General features: G+C 39.0%; 1 protein-coding gene across 2 annotated transcripts in view; it reads right to left on the reverse strand.

Annotated features, from left to right (window-relative positions):
* The window catches only part of LOC133562239 (CUB and sushi domain-containing protein 3-like), a 673567-nt gene that overhangs the window by 186057 nt on the left and 463864 nt on the right, over positions 1-23646 (reverse strand). For both annotated transcript variants that reach the window (XM_061916244.1, XM_061916243.1), the window contains exons 44-46: positions 22587-22732; positions 22083-22163; positions 18242-18355 (exon numbers count right to left, since the gene is read on the reverse strand). In XM_061916244.1, the coding sequence (XP_061772228.1) occupies positions 18242-18355; positions 22083-22163; positions 22587-22732 (341 nt within the window). The remainder of the gene's footprint in view (positions 1-18241; positions 18356-22082; positions 22164-22586; positions 22733-23646) is intronic.

Genomic DNA, 23646 nt, shown 5'->3' on the forward strand with positions numbered 1-23646 from the left:
TTAATGGAAGCATTCACATACAATGATTTATATAGAGCACAGAGTGGGTGGGTACAAGCAGGCGTAGGGTGTGGTGATTGGCTCATGTGTTACCTAGGAGGTGTTTCCGCCTGTGGCGGCATGCTGAAATGATTTCACTGCGCTTGTTGAGGGATGATAGCTCTGGATGATATATAATAAACAGTTTCTCTTTTAAGCATAGGTTGCATCTTTTATTACCACTGTTGTAAGGTGTGCTGGATGCAAGAATTTGCCATGTTATTGAATATTCAACATTATTGTCTTTGAGGTTCCAAATGTGTTTGCTGAGTTCGGTAGAATTCTGCAAAGTCTGGTTTCTAAAGGAGGCGTTGTGATTATTCCATCTTGTTTTGAACGCTCCTTCGGTTAATCCTACGTACGTGTCGGATGTGTTAATGTCCTTGCGTATTACCTTTGCTTGGTAAACGACTGATGTCTGTAAGCACCTTCCGTTGAGAGGGCAATCAGGTTTCTTGCGACAGTTACATTCATTATTGGTTTCAGAGTCGTTTAGTCTGGGAGTAGGCAGTCCTTTTGCAATTGCTTTGTTGTGGTTTGAAATGATTTGTTGCATGTTATTCATACAGCTGTAGCTCAATTTAATGTTGTTCTTGTTGAATATTTTTCTTAGGGTGTTGCCTTTGGGGAAGTGTTTGTCGATCAGAGTGAGGAACTTGCGGCCGATGTTGGTTGAGACGTCTTTGTTGAATGGCGGATTGTACCAGATGATGTTGTTTCGTTTTCTGCTCTTTTTTGGTTGGTTTCCTGGGGTGGGTTCATAGGTGAGGGTGAAGTTGTATCCGCTTTCATCAAGTGCTTTCTGGTACGGGGGGGTTGCTTGGTCGAATTCAGCTTTGCTGGATGACAGCATTGATAGTCTTTTATTAATTCCGGTAGGTATTCTTTTCGTGGTGGTGGGTGGGTGGTTGCTGTCATGGTGCACGTATTGGAGTGTTGTGTTGGGTTTCGTGAATGGTTGGTAGCTGTTATTTCTCAGGTTGAAAGTGACGTCGAGGAAGTTGACGGTTTGCTTGTTGGCTTCAATCGTGATCCGTAGGCCGTTTTCTTTGAAGATTTGGCATATGCGCTTCTTGGTGTTCTCGCTGCTCCTTGGCGAGGCGCGGCACACTGCCAGTCCATCATCACGGTAAATACCAAGGTTCAGGTTGAGGCTAGCAAGCTGGGAGAGGAGGAAACTCCCAACGAGTTCGCAAGTTTCTGCTCCGTCAAAACTCCCCATGGTAACGTCAAATGTTGAATTGTTCTTTTTTTGCCATGGTGTACTGTTGTGGATGAGTATGGAGTTCTTCAATCACAGGCAACGAAAGAAACATCATCATCCACGCAAAGAACTCCATACTCATCCACAACAGTACACCATGGCAAAAAAAGAACAATTCAACATTTGACGTTACCATGGGGAGTTTTGACGGAGCAGAAACTTGCGAACTCGTTGGGAGTTTCCTCCTCTCCCAGCTTGCTAGCCTCAACCTGAACCTTGGTATTTACCGTGATGATGGACTGGCAGTGTGCCGCGCCTCGCCAAGGAGCAGCGAGAACACCAAGAAGCGCATATGCCAAATCTTCAAAGAAAACGGCCTACGGATCACGATTGAAGCCAACAAGCAAACCGTCAACTTCCTCGACGTCACTTTCAACCTGAGAAATAACAGCTACCAACCATTCACGAAACCCAACACAACACTCCAATACGTGCACCATGACAGCAACCACCCACCCACCACCACGAAAAGAATACCTACCGGAATTAATAAAAGACTATCAATGCTGCCATCCAGCAAAGCTGAATTCGACCAAGCAACCCCCCCGTACCAGAAAGCACTTGATGAAAGCGGATACAACTTCACCCTCACCTATGAACCCACCCCAGGAAACCAACCAAAAAAGAGCAGAAAACGAAACAACATCATCTGGTACAATCCGCCATTCAACAAAGACGTCTCAACCAACATCGGCCGCAAGTTCCTCACTCTGATCGACAAACACTTCCCCAAAGGCAACACCCTAAGAAAAATATTCAACAAGAACAACATTAAATTGAGCTACAGCTGTATGAATAACATGCAACAAATCATTTCAAACCACAACAAAGCAATTGCAAAAGGACTGCCTACTCCCAGACTAAACGACTCTGAAACCAATAATGAATGTAACTGTCGCAAGAAACCTGATTGCCCTCTCAACGGAAGGTGCTTACAGACATCAGTCGTTTACCAAGCAAAGGTAATACGCAAGGACATTAACACATCCGACACGTACGTAGGATTAACCGAAGGAGCGTTCAAAACAAGATGGAATAATCACAACGCCTCCTTTAGAAACCAGACTTTGCAGAATTCTACCGAACTCAGCAAACACATTTGGAACCTCAAAGACAATAATGTTGAATATTCAATAACATGGCAAATTCTTGCATCCAGCACACCTTACAACAGTGGTAATAAAAGATGCAACCTATGCTTAAAAGAGAAACTGTTTATTATATATCATCCAGAGCTATCATCCCTCAACAAGCGCAGTGAAATCATTTCAGCATGCCGCCACAGGCGGAAACACCTCCTAGGTAACACATGAGCCAATCACCACACCCTACGCCTGCTTGTACCCACCCACTCTGTGCTCTATATAAATCATTGTATGTGAATGCTTCCATTAAAATCTCCTGATGATTGAGGGAACCCCTCATGAAACAGATCTGTAGAGATGAAGTAGTCTTGTGATTTTTTCCCACACCTACATATATATATATATATATATATATATATATATATATATATATATATATATATATATATATATATATATATATATATATATATATATATACATATATATCTATCTATCTATATATATATATATATATATATATATATATATATATATATACATATATATACATATATATATATATATATATATACATATATATATATATATACATACATACATACATACATACATACATACATATATCTTGATTGGATAATCCAGAGAATAGTGCTCGATACCGTGGTAGAGCGCAATATGTATGTGTGGGAAAAATCACAAGACTACTTCATCTCTACAGAACTGTTTCATGAGGGGTTCCCTCATGAAACAGTCTTGGGATTTTTCCCACACACATATATATATATATATATATATATATATATATATATATATATATATATATATATATATATATATTATCCATCCATCCATCCATCCATTTTCTACCGCTTATTCCCTCTTGGGGTCGCGGGGGCGCTGGCGCCTATCTCAGCTACAATCGGGTTATATATATATATATATATATATATATATATATATATATATATATATATATATATATATATATATATATACTCTTCGTGCACCTATTTACTGAAAGAGCGCACATTTGATGATGTCACATTATCGATGGGAAAATAGACAATATGATTTGCCTGAGCGGCTAGCGGTAGGAAAAAAATAAAAAATAAATAAAAAATAAATATATATATATATATATAAATATATATATATATATATATATATATATATATATATATATATATATATATATATATATACATATATTTTAGACCGTTTGAGTTTAAACAGTTTCTTAAACTGGTACTTTGTATATTAATTGACTTCTTTGCTTAAAGGGGTTGTTTTCAACTTGCTGAAAATAAATGTTTATATAAAAAAAAAAACATGTTACCATTAGTATTTTAGGAGAACATAAATATTTTTAAATGTAAATTTTTTTCACAATTACTAATTATATTGTTGGCTCAAGGAATAAGTCAGGAGTTCAGGCGATCACATACCTTTGTCTCGCCACATACCCGGTATACGTATATGCAGGGAGCACATGCGCATACACAAAAAATGTCCCAGTGAAGCAACTAACAATTTTCAGTAATGTTGTTAGTTAAAGTTAAAGTACCAATGATTGTCACATGATTGTGGTGAAATGTGTCCTCAGCATTTGACCCATCCCGTTGTTCACCCCATGGGAGGTGAAGGGAGCAGTGGGCAGCAGCAGTGGCCACGCCCGGGAATCATTTTTGGTGATTTAACCCCCAATTCCAACCCTTGATGCTGAGTGCCAAGCAATGGGTCCCATTTTGTAGTCTTTGGTATGACTCAGCCGGGGTTTGAACTCACGACCTACCGATCTCAGGGGGAACACTCTAACCGCTAAACCACCGAGTAGCCATATTAGAGTATCCATTCAATGATAGGGATTGTTCGTAACTGCCAAATTGCTTTCATTCGCTAACACCCAAAAAAGATGCACGTGTTGTGTTATCCAAGGCGTACTTTAGGTCATTACGTGCTGAAAGCTGGAAGAGTGCGGGATATAGTGCTTACGACACTTTGGAAAATTAAGGTCATTACGTGCTCAAAGCCAAGGAGGTTGCAAATATGTCCTTTAATCTATTCCATAATTCAAAGACACATACTGGTATGCTACAGCAGAGGTGTCAAACTCGTTTTCATTGAGGGCCAAGTCGCAGTTATATGGCTGCCCCTCAGATGGCCAAAATGTATCAGTGAATATATGAATATAAATGTTTAATCGCCTCGTGATATTAATACAAAAAGCCATATGCATTTTGTTTGTTTTTACTAAAAAATTGATGGATGAAGTCATAAACTAAGTTGACAAGCAGGTATGTAGGGATTTTTGATAACAAAAAAAATGTTTGGAATATTTTAGTACATGACCAGATAACATTCAGGTTTAAAAGACATGCAAAAGCATCCAGTACAGATTTTCTGTCAAAATTGAATGAACAAATCATTTTGAAAAAAAAGATAAGGAGCTTTATTGATGCACATTATTTCTAGGCCAAACTAAATGATGTGGTTGGTCAAATCTGGCCCTGTAGCCTTGAGTTCAACATTTTTGTGCTAAAGGTTGTACATACATACATCAATTTTGAGTTTAATTTTACCCAAAAAGTTACATTTATTCACTTTTTTTTTAAATAATAATTGTTGTACATTATTTGGTCACAAGTTATAGTTGGCTTTGTGCATAATTTTAGCAATTTGTATATGTACCAAATCATTGAATTTCATTTTTGATTCACAACAAGAAGGGTTTTTATATTCTCTGCAACCAACATTATGCATTCTTCTAACTGACATCGTTTGTAACACGGTTAGTGAATTAAGCTTTATTTTGTAGTTATTTTTTCCATAATTTTAGACAATAGTTCAGATATGATAACAGTGAATTTGGCACGTTGTGTTAATCGTAAATAAAAACAAAATACAAAGATTTGCAAATCCTTTTCAATCTATATTCAATTGAATAGACTGCAAAGACAAGATACGTAAAGTTCAAATTGGTAAACTTAGTAATTTTTTCCAAATATTAGCTCATTTGGAATTTGATGTCTGCAACATGTTTCAAAAAAAGCAGGCACTAGTTGCAAAAAAGACTGAAAAAGTTGAGGAATGCTCATCAAACACTTATTTTGGAACATCCTACTGGTGAACAGGCTAATTGGGAACAGGTGGGTGCCATGAAATACTCAGTCATTCACAAACAAGGATGGGCCGAGGGTCACCTCATTGTGAACAAATGCGTGAGCAAATTGTCAAACAGTTAAAGAACAACATTTCTCAACAAGATATTGCACATAATTTAGGGATTTCAACATCTACTGTCCGTAATACAGTATGATCAAAAAGTTCAAAGAATCTGGAGAAATCACTGCACGTAAGGAGCAAGGCTGAAAACCAACATTAAATGCCTGTGACCTTCAATCCCTCAGGCGATATTGCATCAAAAAACGACATCAGTGTGTATAGGATATCACCACATGGGCTCAGGAACACTTCGGTAAACCACTGTCACTAACTACAGTTCCTCGCTACATCTGTAAGTGCAAGTTAAAACTGTGCTATGCAAAGCGGAATACATGTATCAACAACACACAGAAACGCCCCTGGCTTCGCTGGATCCAAGCTCATCTAAAATAGATTGATACAAAGTGGAAAAGTGTTCTGTAGTCTGACGAGTCCACATTTTAAATTGTTTTTTGGAAACTGTGGACGTCGTGTCCTCTGGACCAAAGAGGAAAAGAACCATCCGGATTGTTATATGCGCAAAGTTCAAAAGCCAGCATCTGTGATGGTATGGGGTTGTATTAGTGCCCAAGGCATGGGTAACTTACACATCTGTGAAGGCACCATTAATGCTGAAAGGTACATACAGGTTTTGGAGTAACACATGTTGCCATCCAAGCAACGTTATCATTGACGCCCCTGCTCATTTCAGCAAGACAATGAAAAGCCACATTCTGCATGTGTCATAACAGCGTGGCTTCATAGTAAAATAGTGTGTGTAGTATACTGGCCTGCCTGTAGTCCAGACCTGTCTCCCATTGAAAATGTGTTGCAGATTATGAAGTGTAAAATACGACCCCAGACTGTTGAACAACTTAAGCTGTACATCAAGCAAGAATGGGAAATAATTCCACCTGTAAAGATTAAAAAATTGGTATCTTCAGTTCCCAGTGTTGTCAAAAGGAAAGTACATGTAAAAATGCCCCTGTGCCAATTTTTTTGCAATGTTTTGCTGCCTTTAAATTCTAGGTTAATGATTATTTGCACAAAAAAACTTATGTTTCCCAAATCGAAAATGAAATATGTTGTATTTGCAGTATAATCAATTACAAATAAGTTGAAAAAGATTTGCAAATCATTGCATTCTGTTTTTATATACTATTTACACAACGTGCCAATTTTACCAGTTTTGGGTTTTGTATATGTATGGATGGATGTAGGTATGTATATGTGTATGTGTATGTATGCATGTATATATATATAAATATGTATATATATATAAATATATATATATATATATATATATATATATATATATATATATATATATATATATATATATATACTGTATATATATATATATATATTTATTAGGGGTGTGGGAAAATATCGATTCGAATACGAATCGCAATTCTCACGTTGTGCGATTCAGAATCGATTCTCATTTTGAAAAAAAAATCGATTTATTTTTTATTTTTTATCAATCCAACAAAACAATACACAGCAATACCATAACAATGCAATCCAATTCCAAAACTAAGCCTGACCCAGCAACACTCAGAACTGCAATAAACAGAGCAATTGAGAGGAGACACAAACACGACACAGAACAAACCAAAAGTAGTGAAACAAAAATGAATATTATCAACAACAGTATCAATATTAGTTATAGTTTCAGCATAGCAGTGATTAAAAATCCCTCATTGACATTATCATTAGACATTTGTAAAAATAAATGTCTTACACTTGCATCACATCTCATAAGCTTGACAACACACTGTGTCCAATATTTTCACAAAGATAAAATAAGTCATATTTTTGGTTCGTTTAATAGTAAAAACTAATTTACATTATTGCAATCAGTTGATAAAACATTGTCCTTCACAATTATAAAATATTTTTACAAAAATCTACTACCCTGCTTGCATGTCAGCAGACTGGGGTAAATCATGCTGAAATCTTATGTATTGAATGAATACAGAATCGTCTTGAATCGTAAAAATATCGTTTTTGAATCGAGAATCGCGTTGAATCTGAAAAATCGATTTATAATCGAATCGTGACCCCAAGAATCGATATTGAATCGAATCGTGGGACACCCAAAGATGATATGTATATATATATATATATATATATATATATATATATATATATATATATATATATATATGTGTGTGTACATACTGTATATACCTGCACCGTGTAGATCAAATGTTGTGTTTTGTGTGAAGGCTAAAATGGTGACTCCCATTTGCCGTATCTTAAAAGCGTTTTTGATCAACTAAAAAAACATCCTAAAACAAAACGAAAAAATGGTTGTTGTTTTTTCACTCATGATTGGGAACGGTAGGCAACATTTCCAAAAAAGTGAAGTTCTTCTGTAATGCTTCATGTTCTTATATTAATATTTGTGAGGACATATATTAATTTATCTAGGTGATCATGTTCCTACATATTTCTGTATCAACGTGTTCCTGTGACTCCAGCACCAGCTTGGCCAGTCGGACAGACAGTTGTGGCTCAATGGCACCGGAGGAATGGCCCAACTTTTGAGTCACGCACGGACGTTATAATATAAATTGAGTAATCAAACAAGAGTCAAAGTCTTTTGTATCTTTTTTAATAGCCCTGGCATGTTTGAATGTAAAATATTTTCAAACCAAATATTACAACATTTTAACATTAAACTCTAATCTGGCTGTGAGCAGGCTACTGTATAAAGACATTTTGTTATTAGTTACACAAATTATATTTATCTTGGAAATATTCTGAATCATCCATCTTTTGTAATGTTTTAATATGTATTTTTGCAGCGACTACTTTTTCAATCGGGGTGAGCACTGATTTACCTCGGTTCCCCCTAATTTTTCCCATTCACATCCATCTTAAACTTCACTTTCTTCCTGATGACCGACCATTTATGTTTTATTTCAGCCTGTGCGCGATTATAACCAGAGTACAAAACTCTGTAGCTCATTACTCTGTCTTTCGCTGGAATCACAAAAAAGCTACTCCTACAGAATAGTGATTGGGCAGAGCGTGCAGATGTCAGACACTTGGTTACTTTCAATAGGTTTTGCGTATTCGTAAAGGGGCGTGGCTTGTGTTGGGTATGACCGTGCCAAGCAAATTCTTGCGATCAATTTCAAATTCATAAGCATAATAAAATGCATCTAATATTTTCTTCGTACCTTGTTTTCTGGATTTCAAAGTACGTTTATCATTTTTTCCTCATTAAAAAAAAATAAAAAAACAGTATATTATGAAGATGTTTGAGGGGCTAGTACTCCCGTCTGCTCAAACCACAGGTTGAGCAGGTTCTTGACCCGCTACAGTTTGTCTACCAGGATGACATGGGAGTGGACGACACGATCCTCTACATGCTGCATCTGTCAGGCTGATGTTCTTTGACCTCACCAGGGCGTTTAACACCATCCAGCCTCTCTTAGTAAGGGAGAAACTGGTGAGGATCGGGGTCGATGCTATTTTTGCCAATGTATCTCTGGCTACCTAACAGGACGGTCACAGTATGTCAGGCTAGGGAGGAGTGTTTCAGACATTGTGGTAAGCAATACGGGGGCACCACAGGGTACCGTTCTGGCCTCCTTCCTCTTCACAATTTATACCGCAGACTTTGCGCAACACAACTCTCTCCTTTGAGTCACACATTAAAAGCGTTAGTAAAACGGCCTTCTTTCATCTCTGTAATATCGCTAAAATTCGCTCTATTTTATCCACTAACGACGCTGAGATCATTATCCATGTGTTTATTATGTCTCGTCTCGATTACTGTAACGTATTATTTTCGGGTCTCCCTATGTCTAGCATTAAAAGATTACAGTTGGTACAAAATGCGGCTGCTAGACTTTTGACAAGAACAAGAAAGTTTGATCACATTACGCCTATACTGGCTCACCTGCACTGGCTTCCTGTGCAGTTACGATGTGACATTAAGGTTTTACTACTTACGTATAAAATACTACACGGTCTAGCTCCAGCCTATCTTGCCGATTGTATTGTACCGTATGTCCCGGCAAGAAATCTGCGTTAATAGGACTCCGGCTCATTAGTGATTCCCAGAGTCCCAAAAAAGTCTGCGGGCTATAGAGCGTTTTCCGTTCGGGCTCCAGTACTCTGGAATGTCCTCCCAGTAACAGTTCGAGATGCTACCTCAGTAGAAGCATTTACATCTCTCTTAAAACTTATTTGTATACTCCAGCCAAGGGGTAGGGAACCTATGGCTCGCGAGCCAGATGTGGCTCTTTTGATGACTGTTCAAGTAGTTGCGTCAATGGTAAGAAGTTATTTATTTGTTATCGGTTAGTGTGGGGCTTGCCCTCCTGAGGGTTGTTCAGACCACCAAGCAACGACATGAAAGCTTTTTTCAGGGTTACAACATTGTTTTATTTTTCAATATGTCTCTCAGCAATTGTATTTTTCTCTTTCGTTCTCGCTCTGGCTCCAGCCCCAACCTGGTCTCTCCTCCTGACTGCTGCTTATAACAGAGTGACAGGTGATTAGATAACAAGGCCCAGGTGGGCCATCTGCACACCTGTCGCTGATTTTGAGGCTGGTCCTGGCACACCCCGCTTCGCTGCAGGCCCGCAGGCCACGCCCCCTCCACAGTTAGCTTCGGAATAACAATGTTATCACAAAGAATAAGGGACCTATTATACTCTAGAAATATTGGTCTTACTTAAAAATGCACGCGTTTAGTTGCGTTCAGTGTTAAAAAAAATATTATATGGCTCTTACGGAAATATATTTTTAAACATTTGGCTTCTTGGCTCTCTCAGCCTAAAAGGTTCCCGACCCCTGCTCTAGCCTTTAAATAGACCCCCCTCTTAGACCAGTTGATCTGCCATTTATTTTCTTTTTCTCCTTTGTTCCCCTCTCCCTTGTGGAGGGGGTCCGGTCCGGCGGCCATGGATGAAGTACTGGCTGTCCAAAATCGGGACCCAGGATGGACCGCTCGTCCAGAGTCGGGACCCAAGATGGACCGCTCGCCTGTGTATCGGTTGGGGACATCTCTGCGCTGCTGATCCGCCTCCGCTTGGGATGGTTTCCTGCTGGCTCCACTTTGGATGGGACTCTCGCTACTATATTGGATCCACTTTGGACTTGATTCTCACGGTTACGTTAGATCCACTATGAATTGGGCTTTCACAATATCATGTTAGATCCGCTCGAAATCCATTGCTTTCGGTCCCCTGGGGAGGGGGGGGTTGCCCACATATGCGGTCTTCTCCAAGGTTTCTCATAGTCATCATGGTCGACGTCCCACTTGGGTGAGTTTTTCCTTGCCCTTATGTGGGCCCTACCGAGGATGTCGTTGTGGTTTGTGCAGCCCTTTGAGGCACTTGTGATTTAGGGCTATATGAATAAACATTGATTGATTGATTGATTGATTAAACTCTGCTACATGCCACGTGACTAGTATTCTGATGATATCGCTGTTGTGGCATGTGTGAAGGGAGGGTATGAAAACGAGCACAGGGAGCTGGTGGCTCCTTTTTCAGACCGAAGCATTAAAAATGGTCTAATCCTTAACACGTGCAAGACCAAGGAGATGATCATTGAGTTCTTCCCATCAGCCAGTCCAAATAAATAGACTGGTCATTGAAGTGATCCAGTTGTACAAGTACCTGGGAGTCCACCTGGACCACAAACTGGACTGGTCAACATAGGCAAATGCTGTGTACAAGACATGTCAGAGCAGACTCTTCTTCTTGAGGAGGCTGAGGTTTTTTGATGTGAGCAGTAGTCTGATGTTACACATATTTTATCAGTCTGGTGTACCAAATGCCATTTTCTATGGAGTTGTGTATGGGGTGGTAGCATGACCTCGAGGGACAGTAACCGGTTGGACAGGCTGTGTCTCTGTGATGGGGAAAATGTGGATTCTGTGGGAGCTGTGCTTGAGAGAAGGATGAGGGCATCCAGGGCATCCTAAGTAATCCCAGACATCCTTTGCATGACACTATGGCCACTCAGAGGAGTAACTGTAGCAAGAGGCTCCTCTCATTTCACTGCAGTGATCTTTTGTTCCTTTGGCCATAAGACTGTACAACAGATTTGTCTGAACTATATATGAGTTTTCGTAGTGTTAAATACCTGATTTAACAGTGTACATTTACAAAAACTAAATTATGATGATATTTGAGAAGTTGGGACATAATTTATTTTGCAATCTGAGAATGCCTCCAGAGTCCAACATCTTGGTGATAGACTTAAAAAAATGACACCAAAGCATATCCATTGCTTATTATCTGGACCACAAAGAAATGTGTTCAATGTAGATTAAAATCATCATAGGTACCCTTTCACTAATTTGAAATTAAGTTTTATGGTATTCGTTGTTTTTGTTTTTTTTCCTGTGACATTCAAACTTCCCTGTAAAAATAAAAGTAACTGTTAATTTTTCAGTATATATTTTGTCTATTCTTAAGGTCAGAAAAAAATATTTGAGACCACAAGCTTGAAAACAGAGGACATTTTCCTGACTTCAGAGTTCCTTGTGAACATTTTACACTGTGCAAAAGCATGCCACTTTATTAACGAGTAGGCCATGTAACTCAAAAACATTACACTTAATTAGCTTGCATCTACTAAATATTAAATATTTAAGAAAGGGAGAGGGGGTACCAACATTCCCGCTTGTATGCTTGGTTGTTGTCCCTTCGGGGGCCCGTATTTAATAGTTTATTACTGCACTCAACACAGACAACGAAAGAAAATTCTGATATCAACTGCAACACTGTGTTGTCGTGTAAAAGTTACTCTATAATAAAGTTTATTCAGTGTAGTAATATAAAGTCTGCAAAGTTTTAATGTTTGGTGCTTGATATTATGACAGACACATTAGGATAAGTAGGAATCACCTTTCAATAATTAACACAGTGCCTGAGGAAATATCTGCAAAACCAAGGATAAAAGTAGTCCAGCCATAGACTGACGTTACCTTCAGGCATAAAATGGCGATTACCAGTACTCCTGGCAGAAAACTAACGTAGAACAGCGGATATTTTTTTTCCTGCCTTATCAGCAGGCTGCTGACAGGAAATGGCCCCTTTACAACCTGACTTCAGCAGCCTCGTGGAAGTGAATAACAGGAGAACTCATATTAAGTTCAACCTTACATGTCCCAACGAGAGCAATTAGTTTTGTGTAAGAGGTGGCACGGGGACAGAACACGCCCAATAAAAGAAAAAGTAATGAATTCTTGATGACAGTAATGAGGTGATCCATGAAAATGTCAGGGAAACAACTCTAAAATAGCCTTGTACTCATTCAATATAAAAACTCTCGGCACGTTAGATCACACAATATTCTGTCCGTGTACTTTCTTGTATTCAGTTTTTGGTGGCCTTATTTTCAGACTCAAAAATACAATTTATCATCATAACCTACTGCATATTGTCTCTTTACCTGTTTATTTTGCATGACCCTGGATTAGTGTGTACTTCTGTTCACCCACACACCAAAGTTTTAAATCAGTGATAATTAACTCCCAGAGCAAACGTTTGACTATGTTAATATTTTTGATCCAGAAATAACACACTTTTTATTCTACATCAAGCATAACTGCACTCTTCAGTAACTACATGCTGCCGATAGGTGACATCATACCCAAATATGGTGTTAGCTTTCACTGTTATGCTGATGACACCCAACTCTACATGCCACTAAAGCTGACCAACAAACCAGATTGTTGTCAACTAGAGGTGTGTCTGAATTAAACTAAACAATGGATGTCCGCTAACTTTTTGCAACTCATAGAAAACAGAAATGCTGATTATCGGTCCTGCTAGACACCGACACCCATTTTAAAATACCACCTTAACATTTGACAACCAAACAATTATACAAAGCGACTCGGTAAATAATCTTGGTATTATCTTTGACCCAACTCTCTTGTTTAAGTCACACATTAAGAGTGTTACTAAAACAGCCTTCTTTCATCTCCGTAAAAGCGCTAAAATTAGTTCAATTTTGTCCACCAGTAACGCTGAGATCATTATTCATGTGTTCGTTAGGTCTCGTCTCGTTTACTGTAACGTATTATTTTCGGGCCTCTCTATGACTAGCATTAAAATATTACATTTGGTACAACATGGGGCTGCTAGACTTTTGACAAGAACAAGGAAGTTTGATCATATTACGCCTATACTGGCTCACCTGCACTGGCTTCCTGTGCACTTAAGATGTGACTTTAAGGATTTACTACTTACGTATAAAATACTACACGGTCTAGCTCCATCCTGTCTTGCTGATTGTATTGGACCATATGTCCCGGTAAGAAATCTGCGTTCTAGGAAGTTCTAAGTTAAAGTTAAAGTACCAATGATTGTCACACACACACACTAGGTGTGGTTAAATTTGTCGTCTGCATTTCACCCATTCCCTTGATCACCCCCTGGGAGGTGAGAGGAGCAGTGGGTAGCAGCGGTCCCGCGCCTGGGAATCATGTTTGGCGATTTAACCCCCAATTCCAGCCCTTGATGCTGAGTACCAAGCAGGGAGGTAATGGCCTCCATTTTTATATTCTTTGCTATGACTGGGCCGGGGTTTGAACTCACAACCTACCAATCTCAGGGCGGACACTCTGACCACTTCTGAGTAGGTGGCATAGTGGTTATTAGTGATTCCCTGAGCCCCAAAAAAGTCTGCGGGCTACAGAGCATTTTTTATTCGTGCTCCAGTACTCTGGAATGCCCTCCCAGTAACAGTTATAGATGCTACCTCAGTAGAAACATTTAAGTGCCATCTCAAAGCTAATTTGTATACTCTGCCCCCTTTTTCTGGGTGAAGAGTTTATCAGGTGACAACAGATGACGCGCTAGCTGTTCAAAGTCGGGACCCGGGATGGACTCATCTGTGCTTCAGATGGGGACGTTTCTACGCTGCTGACTTGTCTCCACTCAATATTATCCGCTGCTGGCCCTACTATGAACCGGACTCTCACACTATTAACTAGATCCACTCAACATCCATTGCACCAGTTGCCCAGGGTGGGTCCCCCACATCTGCGGCCCCCTCCAAGGTTTCTCATTGTATCCAGTTGGGTTGAGTTTTTTCTTCCCCTGATGTGAGATCTGAGCCAAGAATGACATTGTGGCTTGTGCAGCCCTTTGGAACATACCCATGGTATTAACTTCAATAGCTAGTTTACTCTAAAACACATCAGAAACATATTTTTACTGTATGCCTAACTACTCACCAAATTACTATTGTTTTGTGTAATTTTGATTGAAAACTTGGATCTCAAAAGATAAAGCAACTTCACTTCCCAATACTGCTGGTCAACGACTGCACAGACATGGAGGGATCAAAGGCTGCTAAATGATTGATTGCCTTAGCTGTAGAAATAACTGAAAAGTAAGGCTGTGCTCGACCTGTAATGTCCAACAGGCTTTTCATTTCTAAAACTGACAGGTTAATTTTGAAACGGAAATCTAAATTTCTTCCCTCATCCTTGAACATTATTTGCTTGTCTCACCACTTGCAAAGGAAAGCTGACAAGAGCACGATGGCGCAAAAACCCAAGTCGGATTCAAACCTATTATTGAACATAGAATGAAAAATAAAAAGCATGCCCATCTTTGTCCATTTAGGCAACCACAGCGTCCAGTTGACTGACGCATTTTCTTAATGTATTTTTACTCCTGACTGACTCTGGCAGTCATTTACCATAATATCGATTAGTTTTGGTGTAATCGGTAGATAAGTAACTGTTCTTGTAATGCCCCTTTTCCATCGCCAGACTTGATATGCCGCCCCCTCTTTGTGTGACATCAAGTGCAGAATCCCATTTTCCCACATAGACAGCGTGTATGAACACATGTAAAAAAAATGTTTTGATCTATTAACTGCATATTTTTGTCGCCCTAGTCCATGATTACTTTAAACATGATACGGTTAACATTATTAGAAATATAAATCAATAAAATAATCGCTGGTTCTGGACTTCCTTGCTCTTCCATCTCCTAGGAGCGGCATGGCGTAGTGGGTAGAGCAGCCGTGCCAGAAACCTGAGGGTTGCAGGTTCGCTTCCCACCTATTGACATCCAAATCGCTGCCGTTGTGTCCTTGGGCAGGGCACTTCACCCTTTGCCCCCGGTGCCGCTCACACGGGTGAATGAATGATTGGTGGTGGTCGGAGGGGCCGTAGGCGCAAACTGGCAGCCACGCTTCCGTCAGTTTACCCCAGGGCAGCTGTGGCTACAAATGTAGCTTACCACCACCGGGTGTGAATGAATGATGGGTTCTCAGTTCTCTGTGAGCGCTTTGAGTATCATCAGTAGAAGAGGACGCAAAATAGGCTACGAGCGGCTTATCTTCTCTTTCTATCTTTGCGCTCAGGCCTGTATGTCTTTCTACGTTTTTCCACAGGTTCTAACCTAGTCTATCTCCCTTCGAGGGCGCTCCTGATTTCCGGAATTGCATTTGGCTTGAGTCTTTTAAATATTTTCCACTCAGAAATAACGTGATGCGGGATGAAGATGCTATTAAACACATATTTCACAAAAGACTTCTGCAAGTGACATCAACAGGTGGATGCAGGCCCGCCCACTCGTTAGAAAAAAAAGCTTAACATTTCCCATTTTGTCCAATCTAGGGGGAATTTGACCTGAAGAAATTGATTTTAGGTCCAGAAATATGAAACACTTGCCAATGTTGTCAGCATTACAGGCACCCTTTAAATATCTGGCATAGGTATTTTGTAGCTTCAAGTACCTGCAGGGATTTGCTATTATGTCGTGATTGCACCAACTTCTGCAGATTCGGATAATTTTTTCGGGTCCTTGCAATTTCATTCAATCAGCACAATTTTACCACAAACTCTTAGTCTTGTCAGGTTTGTCCCTGACAGTTTGGTCATGTTTTAGTTTTTCCTCTGTGTTTGTCTTATTTCCTGTCAGCGCTCTTATTTTGTCCTTATTTCCTGCTGTTATCCCTGAGTGCTTTTTCCCCTCAGCTATGTCTGATTGGCACCGGGCCACACCTGGTGTCAATCAGCCAAAGGTTATTTAGACCTACCTGTTCGTCCACTCGGTGCTAGATTATTGTTGTGTCGTTGCTAGCTGATTCCCTGGATCTTGATTCCTGTTCCCCGCTTCTAGTTTGTTTGTTCCTGGTTACTGGTTTGTGTTTCTTCTTTATTTTTAAATTTTTGGACATCAAATTATGTTTTCTTACTCAATGCCTGACACAGTCTCTGCATCTTGGGGTTTGTCAACAACTCAACCTAACAATCTGCCCTCGCATGTGTCATCAATTTGGTACAGGTATACGGCTTTGTTAAAACTCCGGCAATTAAGAATTGCGCTGTTAAATCATTTTTTTATTTGATCTTTTGGTGTGTTGAGATTATAACAACGCTGTGGACTGACTCTTAACATTGCTTCAGCCAGTTTGAATCATACACACAATTATATATTGCCGTACATTACACAATACGACAGTATCCGTATATTTGGCATGACGTTTGCCATTACGGTAAAATATTAATACCATATTGGTAAAAAGACACACCGATGCAAAAAAAGTAAATCCCTCAAAACAATAATTTATGTCACAACTTTTTTTTTTTAATCTTCCACAAATTCAGCCATTTTAGGTCCCTGGATGGACCAAGTTTCTAACAAGATTAACCTCATCCTTCCATGTGTAGCTTTATGCGTAACACCTAAATCTATTTTCTCTAACAAGACATACCATACTGCAAAACCTAAGCATTTTATATTAACGCAAATCATAGTCGTGCAGTTGTGTAAGACTTCCTTGACAACAAGTTAGCTATTATCTGACACTAGAGGTGGTCTTTGTAAACCATTTGAAAATAATAATGAATATGTTTGATTTTGCAGTGGGCAAGAATGTATGAATAAGAAAGAAAACCATAAGAAAGAATACAAAGATTTGTAATTATGGTTAATAATGTGTAATTATGGTTATTATCTTCAACAATACTGTCTGAGTTTGTCAAAATGTCTGTCGGAGTTGATCACTTTTGTCCAGAAATGATCCAAAAAATGTGCTCTCCTACCCAATATAGGACTACAAATGAGTGTGCTTTATTGAGAAATAATTTTTACCTACCAGGAAATGTAATCATTTGCTCAGCATGCAGGCTACTGTAATGAATACATCTCTTAAGGGTTTTAAAGTGCTTTCCTATGAATGCATGTGACATCAACTTTTATTTCAACACATCAGGGCTCTACCATTGGTTTGACAAACCTGCTGGTCTTTAAATGTTTTAGGTTCTTAGGGGATGAAAGTTTGTTCTTGGGTCAGCAATGTCTATTTTACAAGTGTCAATGACTTAATAGACCTGCTGATGCCACAGCTTACTAAAAGACACCCTGGTGGTTGTCTGTTAAATGATGCATCAGTCGAGGTGCTGTAGACTGCAACCAACCTCGGCGGGCTGGTGTCAAGTGTGTGAACAGACACACACATGCACTTACACACACACGCACACACACACACACGTACAAAAAACCTGAGAATTGTTCAACAGCACAAGTAAATTGATATAAGTAAAATGCACACACCCGACACTGACTATATCCAAATCTGACTATTTTAAATAAAAAAAAGTGAATATATAAAAACACAATCTCAGACATTAAATGGAACTAACCTTGACAGACTGGTGGGGGTCCATCCATCTGTAGCCGCTCTCCAAGTCGACAGGTCAGAATCTCACTGCCTACCAAGGTGAAGCCTGGCAGGCACGAGTACCGAATAATGTCTCCTGAGAGGTCATTCACGCCCGCAAAGAAAGAAACACACACACACACACACACAGGTCACAGGTGGGCATGGGGGTGGGGATGCTCATCATTCACACTCAAGGCACGCTTGCACAGGCTGCCTCTTCCTCACCACAAGCGCTCGGAAACAGTAATCAAAAACACATTTTCTAATTAACAATGACATCCACTCTTCAGGCACTTCATATAAAGCAACGTGCAGTTGGATTTCCGCACCACCACACTGACACTGCCCTCCAATGAATATAGGTGACAAGATGCAAAAGGAAAGAACGGCTATAAAGGGGAATTGCTAAAAAAAAAAAACACAGGCGAAGGACTTCACATAAAACATGAGGGATTAAATCACGACAAATAATTCAAACAAACCATGCAGCACTACGGTAGCCCACTGTGCTTTAAAATATTGAATCATTCCTTATTTTGAAACAAAAGTATTGTTTGTCCCATATTACAGGGAGAATCAAAAATAGTCTGTTAAATGTTAAAGGCCTACTGAAACCCACTACAACCCACCACGCGGTCTGATAGTTTATATATCAATGATGAAATATTAACATTGCAACACATGCCAATACGGCCTTTTTAGTTTATTAAATTACAATTTTAAATTTCCCGGGAGTTTCGTCTTTTGGACATCTGTGTTGCTGAATCTTTTGCAATTTGTTCAATTAATATTGGAGAAGTCACAGGAGAAAGATGGAGTTGGGAAGCTTTAGCCTTTAGCCACACAAACACACGGTGATTCCTAATTTAAAATTCCCGGAGGTGAAAATTTACTATGGATAGGAGCGCGGTCAAGAGAACATGGATCCGGACCAAATGTCAACCAGCAGGTTTCGGTGAGAAAATTGTGGTTAAAAAGTTGCTTCTTACCGGAGAAAAGCTGAGCTTAGGCCGTCCATAGCTGCCGTCGACTCCCCTAGACATTGCGCATCAACACACCCGTGGAGACACCCTTCCGACTATCAGGTAATAAACTCACTAAAACACTAGCAATACAATAGAACGATAAGGGATTTCCCAGAATTATCGTAGTAAATGTCTCTAAAAACATCAGAATACGACCCAATGCAATCGCGTTTTTTTTTTTTTTTTTCTAGGCCGTCGCTATCAATATCCTCATCCACAAATCTTTCATCCTCACTCATATTAATGGGGAAATTGTTGTTTTCTCGGCCCGAATAGCACTTTTTGTTGGAGGCTGCCATTAAAAACAATGTGAATATGTGAGGAGCCATCAAACATGTGACGTCATCGTCTGTAGAGGCTGGGCTTTTCTCTTAACACCGACAGTTGCGAACTTTATCGTGGATGTTCTCTACTAAACCCTTAAGCAAAAATATGCGAAATGATCAAGTATGACACATAGAATGGACCTGCTATCCCCATTTGAATAATAACATCTAATTTCAGTTGCCTTTAATGGAATCGATGAATAACAGAGCGCTTTATATAACATTTTACTGCAAACATATTCCTCCCGACCCTTTCCTGCTCTGTCACTAATGAGATAATAAACAGGCAGAGGTAACCAAATCCGTTATTTTAAGGGCAAAGGGCATGGGTTCGATTCCTGGCCTGAGTTGCGGCAAGAAGGGTATCTAGAAGTAAACATGAAGTTAAATGTATTGCTGCTGTACACGGCCCCTAATGGGGAAAAAGCCAAAATACATGAATTATTATGTTAATTGTGCACTGAAAGATAACTAATCTGAACTTGACTATGTGTAGACAAAAATACACATGCATCTAGTTAAATTAATGTTTGAGTCAAACAGCACACAAATAAGGACTTTCATATCTGGATTTTGGATACAACATAGGAAAAGCTTGTTCGTATCCCTTTTGAATGGTTCTAAGTTTGTAAGGACCTTGCATGTGTGGGATGAGCTTATACTGGAGTCGCGCCATGAAATGTTTGGAAAATGTTCCCGGCCAATGCCTGCCATTAGCGCGTGTTTGATGTTCTGTGGATTCAATAATTGTTTGAAGAAACAAGACAATTGTGCAATTTAACAGTGTATTCATGGAGCAAAGAGGAAGCTCATGTGTAGAAGAATCTAATTCAGTGACCACTACCACGAACTTCTCCCTCATGAATGGTCACCAGCCTGGTCACAAACTGCTGTGGGATGGAATCCCACAGTATAGTATAATATAGTAAAAATAAAAAATAAAGATGTATATCTATATATATATATATATATATATATATATATATATATATATATATATATATATTTATTAGGGGTGGGCAAGTTAATGCATTAATTACGAGTTAACTCATCAATCTATTAACGCCGACAAATATTTTATCGCACATTTGCATATGTTGTTTACATGCTTTTATTTTGTTAACGCCTTTTCTTAACAAGATGGCGGCTCCCGAACAGGCTTCGGCGTCGAGGGGCTCTTGGTAAAGATGGAACATTTGTCAAAAATACCGAACAATTCTGCAAATTTCATGGCTGGCTTACTGCGTGGTCACTCCGGGATCACTTACGACCGCCAGACAATTCTGGATGTGGATGGATCGGGCAGTTTTGGACTGAATGACGCGTGCTTGCTAGACCGGCTAGCTAGCATGGGAATACTTTGCCGGCTACATCCAGCGGCCTGTGAAGCAGCGGAGTATATGTCTTGTCCGTCTATTTATGAATAATGCAGACGAGGCGTGTTGGCTGAGTTCTTAACGTTTACTTTCAGAGCGTGCATATCACAACATACAAGATGCCGTCATGGCGACACACAACCTTTACCGGGCTACCGCGCATGCTCGTCACTCCTGTTGCATGCTGGGTAGGGTAGTTCTTTTTTTCCCTGGCTCATAACATCACAATATAGTACCATGTATATGATGCGTCCAGTTTATCAAAGCACCAAGCAAACAATCGTAAAATTCACATCATATCAATTCCTAGATATGGTCATAATTATTTTAAGTGCACTACGCAGAATAAACACAATATTATTAATATTGCAACTACGGACAATTTGATAAAAAAATTCCCTAAAACAGCCCACACTACCTGTAATATAGGTTTTGTAAACATAAGATCCCTGATAAAATAAAATGTTTCTGCTGTTACCTCAGAAATTGCCTGTTCGGATGTTATGATTGTGGTACAGAGATTTGTATGTAGATTATATTTATTTTCCAAAACAAACAGGATAACTTAAATACCCTGGCAGTGGCAATAAGCTTAAAGGTTTGTGTTAACATTTTTTGAGTTGATTTTCATAAAATATGCTATTTAACTGCTACTGTTTAACAAGTACTGGTTTAAATTGTATTTGCACAACAAATGTTTTCGCGCTTTTGTTCATGTGGGAGAATATTCCAATAAAGGTGCACTACACACTACTTTTGAATTCATTATTGGGCTTTGCGTATGCAATGCAGTTAATTGCGATTAATCGGAGAAATAGTACGATTAACTTCGATTAAAATGTTTGTTTTTTATATATATATATATTTATATATATATATATATATATATATATATATATATATATATATATATATATATATATATATATATATATATATATATTACAAGCCGTTTGGTGTAACGACAATCAGGTCAGTTGGCCCTGCCAACACTAAGTCCCTCATTAACTTTTTAAGGCGTTGTCAACCCTATAATTAAATATTGATGTCATGACCCTAGGCCACAAGTCAGCAAATATGCAAAGAACACAAACCTATTTCAAAGTGCTCATCGTCAGTTAGAACAGTGGCGTTGGCGACAGGAGGCGGCGGCTGACATGTTCTCAGTTGGTATGCTGTTGGAGAGGTGACATACATCATAAGTGAACCTTGATAAGATGGCAAATTGCTTCCTTTCACTGTTCATGGCATCGAAATCCAGTTAACTGATTTAGCTGGGATGAAGAACACTTTGATTTTTAATCGAGTTCTTTTAAAAATTAGTGTTTTATTAGCAGTCATAAATAAGCAAAAACGACAGTCTTCATTTGTGATAAAAATTAACCATTTCCCATGCTAATCTAAAAAAGGGGAAAGTCAAATAATAACGTTCTAAAATATAAAATGTGATTGTTATAATATACCGTAGAAGTATCAGTTCAATCTCCCACCCTTATTTTATGGTGTAATGGGAGAGCTAAAGATCTGACACAAAAAAGACCTTGTAAAATATATGTACAACATGGACTTCACTTTGCTACACTGAAAGAAAACAGTACCGTAATAATTAAGCACAAAGAAGCCACTGGTACTGAAATCACTGTGTAACTTGATGAGGATTTGGTTGGCAGTGGTAGAGACGGTTTCCTGTACAGATGTACCACTGAACTGACCGATCTGAGGCGAGGTCTGGTCAGGTCCATCCCTGCAATGTGAGATGAGCAGACAAAAAAACAAAAACACTATTTGAAAAGCTCAACATAACACTACCGTTAGAAAATAACAGAATGATAGAAGTTTTCGATTCAACTTTTGAGCGTTTTTCTAATCATGAGTTGAATATTCTTAGTGCAACTGTAAAAAACAAAAAATGAAATACTATTGGAGTGTAACCAATGCTCAAATATCTTAAGGTAAACAAGATTTAGAGTACAACCATTTCTAGAAAAATACAATATTATCCAGTCCCTCTAGGAATTTGTAATGTTGCGATTGCGGCAATTCATGCAAATTCTACCACAGCGCAGGAATTATGTGCATCCTTGTAGCTTGGTCCAGTTCCCGTAACTCCCTTGTACATTTTGGACAATCCCCGTCATTTTCGTCAATCACATTTTGCGTGTCAACTGCGCCAATAACAATAATAATCGCCATTTGAAAACAAAAATCTCTGCAATAGCTCGCTTGGCACAGGTTCCCAATTGTTTTCAACAAAATCTGTCTGTGGCCGGTAAAGTCAGGCCTTCAAAATTAAAGATGGCCACAGTCACACGTGTAAAAATGCCAGCAGATGGAACGGACCGCAGACGTGAGGCCCATAGACGGATTATGTGTTGTCCTGTAAAGGGCACCGAAATTAACAGTATAACTGTTTTCTTGTCCTGTCTGACAACTAAGGGACTAAGTAAGGAAATCTCCTTGGAATCGAAATTGAGCTAAAACTCTCAAAATGAATGCTGATTAAATAGAAAGGCTCTTGAAATGTGTTTATAATGTGACCAGTGATCACGCATTTCAGTATGACACAGTGCGGGTAAAAAAAGCCACCTAAATAACAAGCTAATGCAAAGTTTAAAAAAAACCCTAAAAAATATCACATCTTCAATCAATCAATCAATC

Source organism: Nerophis ophidion, linkage group LG11, assembly GCF_033978795.1.
Source record: "Nerophis ophidion isolate RoL-2023_Sa linkage group LG11, RoL_Noph_v1.0, whole genome shotgun sequence".
NCBI lineage: Eukaryota > Metazoa > Chordata > Actinopteri > Syngnathiformes > Syngnathidae > Nerophis > Nerophis ophidion.